This window comes from Hemiscyllium ocellatum, chromosome 7 (assembly GCF_020745735.1).
Source record: "Hemiscyllium ocellatum isolate sHemOce1 chromosome 7, sHemOce1.pat.X.cur, whole genome shotgun sequence".
NCBI lineage: Eukaryota > Metazoa > Chordata > Chondrichthyes > Orectolobiformes > Hemiscylliidae > Hemiscyllium > Hemiscyllium ocellatum.
The window spans coordinates 24,257,971-24,270,173 of record NC_083407.1 but is presented as its reverse complement, the minus strand read 5'-3'; the positions used below and the strand labels follow the sequence as shown (position 1 = coordinate 24,270,173).

Here is a 12,203-nt window from a genome sequence, read left to right as displayed (position 1 = left end):
AGTACCATTTTTTTTGAGACATGGGCAGGTTGGGAATTAATTTTTTTCTCTCTGCCCAATGAGAGAAATGAGCATACTGCAACTAGTAGGAATGGAGATTGGCCATTATATTTGGTAGGCCTATGAAGAACTTCTAAAGTGTCAACACTGGTGTAATATAGGAAACATAGCAGCCAACTTGCACAGTGCAAACTTCCGCAAACAGCAACGTGATAATGACCAGATAATTTGTTTTGCTGGGATGCTGATTGAAGGATAAATATTGGCCGCAATATCAGGGATAACTCTCCTGCTCTTCTTTGGAATAATGCCATGGGATTAGATTAGATTAGACTTACAGTGTGGAAACAGGCCCTTCGGCCCAACAAGTCCACACTGACCCGCCGAAGCGCAACCCACCCATACCCCTACATTTACCCCTTACCTAACACTATGGGCAATTTAGCTTGGCCAATTCACCTGACCCGCACATCTTTGTGACTGTGGGAGGAAACCGGAGCACCCGGAGGAAACCCACGCAGACACGGGGAGAACATGCAAACTCCACACAGTCAGTCGCCTGAGTCGGGAATCGAACCCGGGTCTACAGGCGCTGTGAGGCAGCAGTGCTAACCACTGTGCCACCGTGCCGCCCACATTTACATCTAAGAGAGCACATGGTGCCTCTGACTAACACTTCATCCAAAAGACAGCACCTCTGATAGTACAGCACTCCCACAGCATTGCAAAACTATGTCAGCCTGGATTGTTGTGTTCAAGCCCTGGCATGGTTCTTGAACTTTGAACTTTGCAACTTAGAGAGTGTTTAGAAATCAAGTTTATCAAAACTTTAGAATTATCAGTGGGAAGGGATTATTCCAGTGCAGGCAATTAATCAATAGAACATATCTAAAGCTATCTAATTATATGTTGTAATCATTGTAAAATTAGTTAAAATCTTGATGTTTAGATAAAATAACACATACAAAATATTGCTGAGCAGCTTCATTTATTATTTTGGTTTGCATGAAATAATGTCATTTTATTGAAAATAAAATGAGGTTTATTCAATTAAATTAAAGCAGACAATGCTTTAAATGGCTGAAATCAGCAATTTTCCCAGCTATAATTAATAACATTTGGTCTGTCATCAATCATGAAGAGTTTTTCTGATGGTCTAATGGTTGGAATTTGGTGCTATCACCACGGCCCATGTTTGATCCCCAGTCAAGGAATGACTGCTTATTGCTCGGATGGGAACTGTGGATCGAATGCAAATTTAAGAGCCCTTGTGGTATACTGATAGTGTCTCTACCTCTAGGCCAGGAGGCTTGATTTAAAGTCAAACCTACTCCAAGCATGTGTAATAATATCTCTGAACAAGCTGGTTTAAAAAAAATCTGTAGATCATGAAGAAAATATCAACTGCATGAGTTATTTTGTTATGCTGTCAGTAGCTGAACTGGGATATGGATAGACTGTTCAGATGACCTTTTGTAATCCCCATAGTGCAAGCTACCTGATTCACATCAGTCATTTTGAAGCTGGTGTAATTGTGTATCCAAGTCTATTTTTGGTGGATTTAGCTCATTATAACTGGCCTGAGGCTGACTCATATTTTCTACAATCTCCTGTCACTAGACTAGAATCTCCCACTCAGTTTTAAGTTTGAAACATTGTCGTGTAACTGGCTGCAATTTCAAATTCATTTAGTTAACAAGACTGCATGGACTCGCTCCAGAGCTGGTTCTCAGCCATCATCAAGATGACAATGACAACATGGAACAAATTTGGCATGGATGAAAATGAGCCACTCATCATGCTGATGGTATGAAAAACAATCTTTGACTTGGACAACATTTATTGCTTGATACAACACTGCAAACTTTTCTCTGAAAGTAATGTGAAAGTGTTCAACAAAAGGCCATGATTATGATTATTATTTGAATGATGGAGAATGTAGCTGGGAAAATGATTACAAGATTACCAGTATCCTGGGTATGGAAAAATGCATAATGAGCAGATAAAAAGTACACATATCACAATGGAGGCATGCGGTGACTTATGACACCTTCATTCAAGCAAGTGGGGTGCTAAACAATACATATACAATAAAATGAATAAAGCTTTTTTATTCATCAACACAATCAACAGGAAAACTAGCTCAACATAGATTAACATATTTTCACTTGGTTCTTAAAATATTCTCACAACTTTTACATTTGGATTTGGGAACACTTAATCGCAGTTCTTTATCAGCATCACTTTTTTATTTGGATTAATCTTGTTAGTTTTGATTTTGAACAGAATATATTATAAGGGCTGCCAATCGTTATTCTTGTTCTTGGTGGTCAGCACAGATTTGATGGGCTGAAAGGTCTGTTTCTATGCTGCATGACTCCCTGACTCTGATTATGCTAAATATGGCATTTTTTTTCTAGAAGACAATGTTATTATGACAGATTTCTGACATAACCAAAATATACCCTATTATAAGTCCTATTACTTTATCCACCTCTCAACATTTGCAAGACTAATATTTCTCTGTGCTCTCATTTTTGAATAATACAATTGACTAACCTTTTTCCCAATTTCTATGATGGCCTGATAGGCAAAAGTGCTCTCAAATTTTGTATTTGGCTGTATCTTGAAAAATTCAATTTCAAAATGTATTGTCCATCCCATTGCCCTGACATTGATTGTATATCTTAATGGAACTGAAGGATTAGCTAGATAACTGCCGTGAGAAAAATCAAGCATATTAATAAGATAAGGTAAAGGATTAAGAGTACTCCATATGATTCAAGATCACGGCTGAACTTCATAACTCCACATTCTCCCCCTATCACCATATCCTTTATGCTTAAAGATCCAACAATCTCAGTTACGAAAGTGCGCAATAGATATACGCAAGGTCCTCTGGGCTGCAGAATTCCAAAGATTTCCAAACTTTCAAATCCTATATGTGATTGATTAACTTGAATGATCTCCAGCTCTAGATCATCAGAAGATTAAACCCTACACCATCTAATCCATGCAGCACTCTATGAATTCTATACATTTCAATTATCATTTTTATTAGTTATTGTGTTTGAAAATAAACACAGTACACCATACTGTGATTTGTTGATTGTGGATTATTGCATTTGTAGTATATTGTACTATAGAATTAGTGGGACTAAGTTTAATTCTCAGCCTATGCTACATTTCCTAATTTCACCTGAAGCAATAGTTGCAATGTTCCAATTGTCATTTTTATTCCTGGAGGAGAAAGTGGGAGAAAGAAAGCTGGTATATTCCAGCACCAAATACTGCATTTGGGAGGGGTGATTAATAATTTTGACCAAATTTCTTTCTGTCCTCTTCTAAGGTTGAAATGCCCAATGTAATTTCTCCCAACCTGTTCATTAGAATGCAGACAATTTCAGTGAGCAGTTTTGATTCTTGAGGGAATTACAACTGAGCCTGATCAGTCGCCAAACACTGACTGCGTGCATATATTTTCCACTAGATGTCACTTCCTGGTGACCAGTGAAAATTGTCATGAGTTGTTTTCCTTCCTAAATCCATGATGTTACAGTCAATTACAGAATCCTACCACCAATTCATAGAATTCCTACAGTGCAGATAGAGACCATTCAGCTCATCAAGTCTACACCAACCTCCAAAGTGCATCTAACAGTTCAATACAACATTAATCTGTACACTTAAATAGCAAGAGTTAAACAGGAGAACTCTGTGCCATTGGTGTGAGCTTTATATTTGGAGAAATTACTCTATCAGTGTGTCAATTCATCACTAATGGTCCTGCTTTCTAAAGTGAATAATCTAATAAAACTCCTGCTAACAAGGATTGGCTGCCCCTATAATTCATCAGAAAATTTCAAACTGCATGTAAAAATATATAGGTTGAAAAATCAAATGTATATTCATTGGTTTAGTTAAAGATTGATTTTTGCTGTAAATTAGCAGTCTACAAGATAGAAGGAAACAAAGTCTCACCATGCCAATAAACAGTGATTTTAAAAATATTGAGGAAGTTGACCGAGTATAAATTTCAGTTATCGCAGAATATTATGAAAACATATTAGCACACTGTCAAAAAAGGCAGAAATTAAGATTTGATCACTTATGCCTGATAAATAATGAATATGGTGTCATGGACAGCCATGAAGGTTACCCCAGAGTAAAATGGGACCTTGATTAGATGGCCCGATGAACTGAGAAGGACCAGATTAATTTAGATAAATGTGAGGTTCTACATTTTGGTCAGGCAAATCAGCGCAGGACTTATACACTTAATGGAAAAGTCCTAGGCAGTATTGCCAACAAAGAGACCTTGGAGTGCTGGGTTCATAGCTCCTTGAAAGTGGAATTGGAGGTAGATGAGATAATGAAGAAAGTGTTTGGTGTGCTTGCCATAATTGGTTAGAGCATTGAGCATAAGAGTTGGAAGGTCATGTTGTGGCTGTACAGGACTTTGGTTAGATTACTTTTGGAATATCAATCCTGGTCTCCATGCTATAGGAAAATGTTATGAAACTTGAAAGGGCTCAGAAAAGATTTACAAGGATTTTGCCAGGGCTGGAGGGTTTGAGCTGCTGGGAGAGAAAAGGTTAGGGCTATTTTCCCTGAACTTGAGGTTAAGGGGTGACCTTACATTACTGTATAAAATCATGTGGCAGATGGATAGGGTGAATAGCCAAGGCCTTTTGTCCAGGGTAGGAGAGTCCAAAACTAAAGGCATAGATTTAAGGGTAGCCATGATGTGGAAGTGCCAGTGTTGCACAAAGATAAAAATCACACAACACCAGGTTATAGTCCAAATAAACCTATTAGACTATAACCTGGTGTTATGTGATTTATAACTAGGTTTAAGGGAGAGGGAAAAGATTTAAAAGGAAGCTTAGGGGCAACTTTTTTCACACAGAGGGTGGTGCGTGCATGGAATGAGCTGCCAGAGGAAGTGGTACAGCATATAAAAAGCACCTGGGTGGGTACATGAATAGGAAGGGTTTGGAGAGACATGGGCTAAACGCTGGCAAGTGGGACTAGATTAATTTAGAATATCTGGTCAGTATGGACAAGTTGGACCAAAGAATCAGTTTTCATGCTGTACATCTCTATGACTGTCCATTATTTATCTAAAATCAATACAAGTGCAGTTTTTCAAAACTAAAATAAACTTGGGACTGAATCCGTGCAGGAATACGGATGGGAGTGGTGAGAGGATGGGGAAATGTGTTGGGGGGTGGGGGAGTTCGGGTCAGGTCAAGGGTCATTGGGAGTATTTGGAATGCCTGAAAAGACCAACAACTAGTCAGTGTGGCGCCAAGCCAAAAGTACCATCTAGCCGAGCCTAAAAGGCCCCTAAGTTATTTTCTTCGTTATTCATAACTTTTAAAATCGTGGTCCAGCTTTTTTTAAAAAGTCTGATTTTTGGACATCGCCCAATTCTGAGGCAGGGTATATGTATGTAAAATATAACGATACTGAAGACCGGTTAGTTCCCCGTTGGATTTGATCGCCGATTATTTTATTCCAGATCTGTTAGAGCAGCTTTTACCCTATCAACCACTTGAGAAGTGAGTGCTCAGCCGGATTGAACACGGATGCTGAATTCTTTCTGCATGTTCAGCGTGCCTTTTATTAAATGCTGACTGCTAAACTATCTGAGTCCAGCGAATGACTCTGGCACGAACTGAGAAAGCAGCAATGAGTAATTAAAATAACTTGACTTGAAGTTTTTATTTCGGTGCCTTGAGGCAAATGTAACTTTATTTTAATTGTTGAGGTGAGGGATTATCCATTTTTTGTTTAATCTTATTCAGTTCTGTTTTCACATGAAGCGTACGTTTCTATTTAAGAGCTGTTAGATAAAGAGTTGCTGCTATTGGGGGGTTGGAGTCTGTATACAGAAATAGCAACATGACTGCTGTTTGTTGATGTGAAGAAACATTTTTGTGCTGTTAGGGGAAAAGATATCGCTTAATTGTTGAGGTCAACCTCCCAATTTTAGCAGGAGATTACATATAACTGTACTTGATCATTAACGTGAATTTTTTGTAGATTAAATGCAGGTAGACTTATTCATAACAACCAACGGCTTCAGAAAGGAGGCAATGCATAATTCTGAAACTTGGCCGTTTTCAGTTATAAATTGGTGCAGATCGGAACCCCAAGGCGCTGGAAGGAAACCAAATGACCTGATTGCAAAGCACTTCAGCTTAATGGCAGTATTACAGCGGATATTAATTGATTTCTGACCCATTAATAAGAGCTTTTGCGAGGCCTGGATTCATGTCCCACCTGTTCCAGAGATGAATTATAGCAATTCTGAACAGGCTGATTAAAGGTACTTTTTCAATAAGGGCTCTGTAGTGCAGTGGTAGTGTCCATACTCCAGACTGGGAGGACTGTGCTCAAGTTCCATCTGCTCTAGAACTGTGTAATAACACCTCTGAACAGGTGGATTAGAAAAATGGAGTTTTTCATAAAAAGGGCTCTTGTGGTGCAGCAGTGCCAGGGTTCAAGTCCCACCTGTTCCAAAGGTGTGTAATACCACCTCTGACCAGGTTTGTTGAGAAAATACAATGAATTTAGTAAGTTGCATGGCTCTACAACTTTCAAACATTAGTGCAACCAATTTAGAATGGGGGGGGGGGAACAATCATAAAACAGTCCCATTTTCTGATCACGAGGTTTGGACAGCCAGACTTGAGAGTGTACTTGCGCTACCATTAATGGTTTTCAAAAAATCATTACTATAAAGATTTAACCAGTATCAAAATGACTATGTTGATTGGTGGACTATATAGTTAGAAAATAGCTCTTTAAGTGTTCACTAACTGCAGTTTTGACTACATAAAGAAAGAAGATTTGTTGCTTTTTTTTCTCCTAGCTGATCCTGTTTCTCACAACCGTTTTACATTTCTTACCGTAATATACTCCTCCACTTCATACTCCTCATACTCTTCATATTCCTCATATTCTCCCTCATCGTCTTCCATTTTTACTGTTTATCACTGATTGAGTGTCCTAAAGCAAAGCAAGGTGTTAGATTCTAGTACAATGCACCAAATGGAAGATTAAAATGCACAGGTAAGTCAAAGAAGATGCATTAACGAAAATCTGCAAATGTAAATTATCTTAAAGGACTCCGTCATGGGATCCAGAAAGAATCAACCCTTGAGGTGCTCTATATACACATCTAGATAGACAAATAATGTATGGCAGACATACCGTACAAAAATACTTGCTGGGCGTCAGCAAAAAAGTATACCTAACGACCTCATAGAAATGAGACTTGACACTGTCCAATTACCGTAGGATTGTACTCCCCTCAGTTTCTGCACTCTTAAATTTACAGCTGTAAAAAGGAGGGGGGAAAGTAAGTTAAGTGCTGATGACAAATAACTAAATAAAATGAAGATCTAAGTATTTATTTGCAAAGTTTTGTTCAAGGAATGATTTGCTTGCACTGTCACTATTAAGTCTCCATGGATGGCACAATACATGGGGAGGGGAGGGAAGTGTTTAGATCAAGTAGCAAGGGTTTGCAACAGCTGCTCCTATGCTTCGAGAAATTTGTCACATAGGTTAATGGTACTGTGCGATTGGCTGGTTTAGTTTAGCTAGCTGAGTTGCAATTCCTTCTGAGGCAAGCAAAGTGCACAGAGTTAAATTTAGGAACAGAGTCCGTTGAACTTTTTTTTAACTCTCTGGATGTTCTAATATTCTAATAAAATAAGCAGTATCTTCTACACGATTCCACAATTACAACAAAAGCAGTGGCTGTTACACCATGTTGGAAATATCCTTAAACAAAGGAATAATAACTTCAAAGATTTACTGTACACTAATTGAAGACCAAATCGATTCTGTCCTGATCAGATATACTGTATAGTAATTAAAGCACATAGTAAGTATAGCACCTCTTTGCACGAACATCTTACAATCCGGACGTGAAGACAAATCACAAAATCTTACCGGTGATATTTAAAAGTAATTTTCCCCAGCAGCTACAGCCTCCCCAACGTTCCCCTCCCAAGAAACGCTGGGCAAGAGCTACAAGCTGCATCAGCGTCTAAATTAACATGTGAACTGGCAGACCAATCACCAAGCGATTTTACTCAAGTTTCAGCTGCTAAATATACCTAGTGACCCCTTTAATAGCCACCTGTTCAGCAAACCCGAGGAGGGACACCAGTGATGCTGGTCAAAAGCTCGGATGACCTCAGACAATGCAAATTCAGTGGCTGAAGCTTCCAGGGAAGTGTTGCTTTCTTTTCAAATTTGCAGCAGTGGAGAGTTTCCCTCTGAAATTTTACAATTCATCATTTTCATTGGTATATTAAGTATAAGGCAGTGAGTTCAAAACATTAAACTTAACAATGTTTCATCATTTCTCTTCATGTTGCTAATGTTTAATTTTGCCACATTTTATGATCCAGTAGTTGCATGTAAAAGATGGATGGAAATAAGTTCAACAAATGTAAAATTTGAACTGAAATTGCTGGAACTGTCAATAGATAAGGCAATGTATGCAGAGAGAAACCGTATGAATGCTTCAGGTCAACGACATTCCTTCAGATCTAAAGGAAGGTAAACTCTTTCTCTTCATAGATGCCCACTTGGTCTGCTGAGTATTTCCAGTATCCACAGCACTTTCTTTTGTTTCCATAAATATGGTGCACTTAGTCGGAAAAAGATTTTTAGATTAGACTTACATTAGATTAGACTTAGTGTGGAAACAGGCCCTTCGGCCCAACAAGTCCACACCGACCCGCCGAAGCGCAACCCACCCATACCCCTACATCTACCCCTTACCTAACACTATGGGCAATTTAGCTTGGCCAATTCACCTGACCCGCACATCTTTGTGACTGTGGGAGGAAACCGGAGCACCCGGAGGAAACCCACGCAGACACGGGGAGAACGTGCAAACTCCACACAGTCAGTCGCCTGAGTCGGGAATTGAACCCGGGTCTACAGGCGCTGTGAGGCAGCAGTGCTAACCACTGTGCCACCGTGCCACCCACTGTGCCACCGTGCTGCCCACAATTTCTGGAATGTTTGAGTTAAGTATAATTAATTGGATTAGTGAATTAGTAGCAATGTGACAGGAAATTCTAAGTTATTTAGTCTCTTCCACTGGACAATTCCATCCACCCCAATGCTCTTCAGAAAATGTATTTGTTTATTTTCAGGATGCCATTCTTTCATTTTCTTTAGATTTTCAAACATGCCATATCACCCCAACTGCACCATTTTTTACATGGTCTATGGTTTGGACATGATTTCTGTTTGTCTGTTTGGAGATAGTATTTTATGAATGAATTATTTTCAGGTGAATTGATGACAGCTAGTCCTGATCAATGCTGCCCATTCTTGATACCCTATGACAGGGATTTGTGTCATCTGCTGAAATCTTTCTAGCTTATACCTTTTGAGATTGTGCAGTTGCATTGAATGGCTATGAATGACTAGATGTAACCAAAACATTGATAATATAGTTCAAGTTGAGCAAATTATGTTTTTTAAAAACAAAAGCAGTGGTGGGGTACAGCTAATGGCCAACACTATGATCTAACTTCTCAGTTGACTATTCTCAATTCACTGCCATAATACAAGAGCTACATCCAAAGCCATTGGACATGTGCATTATTAGGCAAAACATCACATCAAGCCATATGAAGAGTAATGAGAATAAGTGTTCAGAAGCTTGGTTTAAGTTGTATGTTTTAAGATGTGCCTTAAAGAAGGAGATGGAGCATTGAAGGGGGGAGTTTTAGATCTTGCAAATTACTTAAATTAGATGACTGTCAAATTTTTATGTCCTATGTTTGGTAATTTGGTCAGATTCAGCACCACAACTATTCAAAAAGGCAGGCTGCATGTCTCCTAGAAAATAGTGTGCCTCTTTTATCTGTTCATTTTTTAAGTGGTAGAGAGTCACCCTCGGTCCCTACTCAGATCTACAGGAATACACCATATATTGCCCACAGGACTACCTTTCTACTTGATTGGCAGCTTGAGTACACATTCTTAACAGATCAACGTTTAGTCTGCAATTGAGGCATAATTTATTTAACATAGGACAAGTAAAGAAATTAATTAATTGATCAACATCCACCTGCCTAAAAGCATGAGTGCACACTCGCCAGAATGTGACTTTATAGATTCTCTTGTTGTAGATTCCTGCATGAACTAAGAAGCTGCCTTCATATAACAACCTGATTTCATTAATTTTTTAAAGGAGATTTAGCCAAGGTTAAAAATTAAAAATTTGAAGCTGCACTGGTCAGGTGCACTGTACATGTGCACCTGAAAGGTAGCTGAATGAGTTGAAACTCCTATTTGTTAAAAGAGAGGATTTACAAGAATATCAAGAAATGGGATTGGGAAGTTTATATCTGTTGAGAAAACTCGATCACATTTTCTTGATGAGGTGACTAAAGAATGAGTTAAAAGAGGTCTTCTATATGATGAAATCTTTTTCTTGGAATAAGTGGATTAGTGAGGAACTGCTTGACTAGGTGCCATTAATATAGAAAATCCAGCAGGCTTCATAGAATTTCGACAGTGCAGAAGGAGGCTATATAGCCCATTGAGTCCATACCAATCCTTTGAAAAATGTTTCATCCAGACCTAGCCTCCTACCATATCCCATAACCCCATGCTTAATCCATTTAGACTACGCATTCCTGGACACTTTGGGACACCTTAGCATGGGGGGGCTCCCTGCCTCATTTCTGGTGAAGGGCTTTTGCCCAAAACATTGATTTTCTTACTCCTTGGATGCTGCCTGACCTGCTGGGCTTTTCCAGCTCTACTCTAATCTTGACTCTAATCTCCAGCATCTGCAGGACCAACTTTCACCTAGACACTTTAGCATAGCCAATCCACTTAAATTGCACATCTTTCAACTGTGGGAGGAAACCAGAGCACCTGGAAGAAGCCTACACAAACACAAGGAAAATATGCAAACTCCACACAGACAGGCAGCAGAGGGCTGGAATCAAACCTGGATCCCTGGCACCGGGAGGCAGCGGTCTCATCATTGTGCTACCATGCTGGTCATGAACAGTAACTTGTTTACCGTTAGGCAGTGGTGACAATGTAGAACTACTAGAGGGAGTGGTTGTGTAGACATAGATAATACATAAATGGTCAATACTTTTGATGCATTTAAGGCAGTGGCCCCAAAACTATGGGGTCACCCCCACCTGGGGTTGCAGAGAGGGTGATTGGAATTGCAAGCTCCCCCTCCCCTGAGAATGGCCCTTATAACGGCCAGGCAGCAACACTTGCCCTGTTCTTCTCTTGGCCTCTCTCTCACTCTCTCCAGATCATATTATTGTGCATTATTGGTGTGAAATAAACTAGTTGAAGAAAAGATTAATCCTTATCCTCTTAAACCTTGCTACTGGATCCAATTAAGGCACTGCTGGCCTTCTTCTGAATACCAATGAAAATTGTTACCCAAAGGGCAGAAGCAGCACTCCGGCTGAGGCTATCAGAGCTGAACCCCTAACTTTCTCCTTCAACCAGCTCACTGGCCTGCATTGTAAATGTGAGGGGATGGTAGGAATGATGATGCATTGAGTGTTCTGCTGCCAGGGAATATAGAGAGCTTATCCAAAACCTCAGTGGCTTGTAACTGTCTCTCAGAATGGACTGAATTTTACCAAAAATCAGCTACATTTCATGAAGTGTTCCTACCCATGAACTCTAGTATGTTTTCCCATGCAGTACTCCACAAAGCCAGGAATTTCTCTGCAGCTCCCATCACCCTGTATTGCAGCACCCTGTATTGTACTCCACTCATGCTGTCATACGTTCAGCAATGGTGGATGTACTCAGCATTACAGGGACTGCCTGTGAATCCCAGCAGTACGTTTAAAATGTAGCCATGTATCAGGTCACATGCTGTCAATTGGGAACTGCCCTTTACAGATCCTGGGTGTGAAGAATTACTCAGATACTTGAGGAAGAGACGTTAGCTCCCTAATTTGCCAACCTGGAGAGGCTACTATACGTGGTAGGGTGGAAGAAGGCTGTGCTCTTCCCTCAGGTCCATCTGAGGAGACCACAGCACGAGATCCTGGCCTGAAATTGCCACCTAGATCAGTGCAGTGTCCACAGTGGGGACAAAACCCTGTAATGTTGCAACATGGCTAATGACCTTCAATGCTCAGTGAGGGAAATGACCACCATCTTCT

At 39.8% G+C, this 12,203-nt stretch overlaps 1 protein-coding gene across 19 annotated transcripts in view; it reads right to left on the bottom strand.

The window, feature by feature from the left end:
- neb (nebulin) overlaps positions 1-8,023 on the bottom strand; it is a 299,811-nt gene extending 291,788 nt beyond the window's left edge. For 15 of the 19 annotated variants that reach the window (XM_060827054.1, XM_060827062.1, XM_060827061.1 and 12 more), the window contains exons 1-3: positions 7,969-8,011; positions 7,222-7,348; positions 6,918-7,017 (exon numbers count right to left, since the gene is read on the bottom strand). In XM_060827054.1, coding sequence (XP_060683037.1) covers positions 6,918-6,989 — 72 coding nt within the window. In that variant the 5' untranslated portion in view covers positions 6,990-7,017; positions 7,222-7,348; positions 7,969-8,011. Of the gene's footprint in view, positions 1-6,917; positions 7,018-7,221; positions 7,349-7,968 lie in introns of all 19 variants that reach the window. The other 4 variants (XM_060827069.1, XM_060827066.1, XM_060827070.1 and 1 more) reach the window with 2 other exon arrangements.
- Between the last annotated feature and the right edge of the window lie 4,180 nt (positions 8,024-12,203).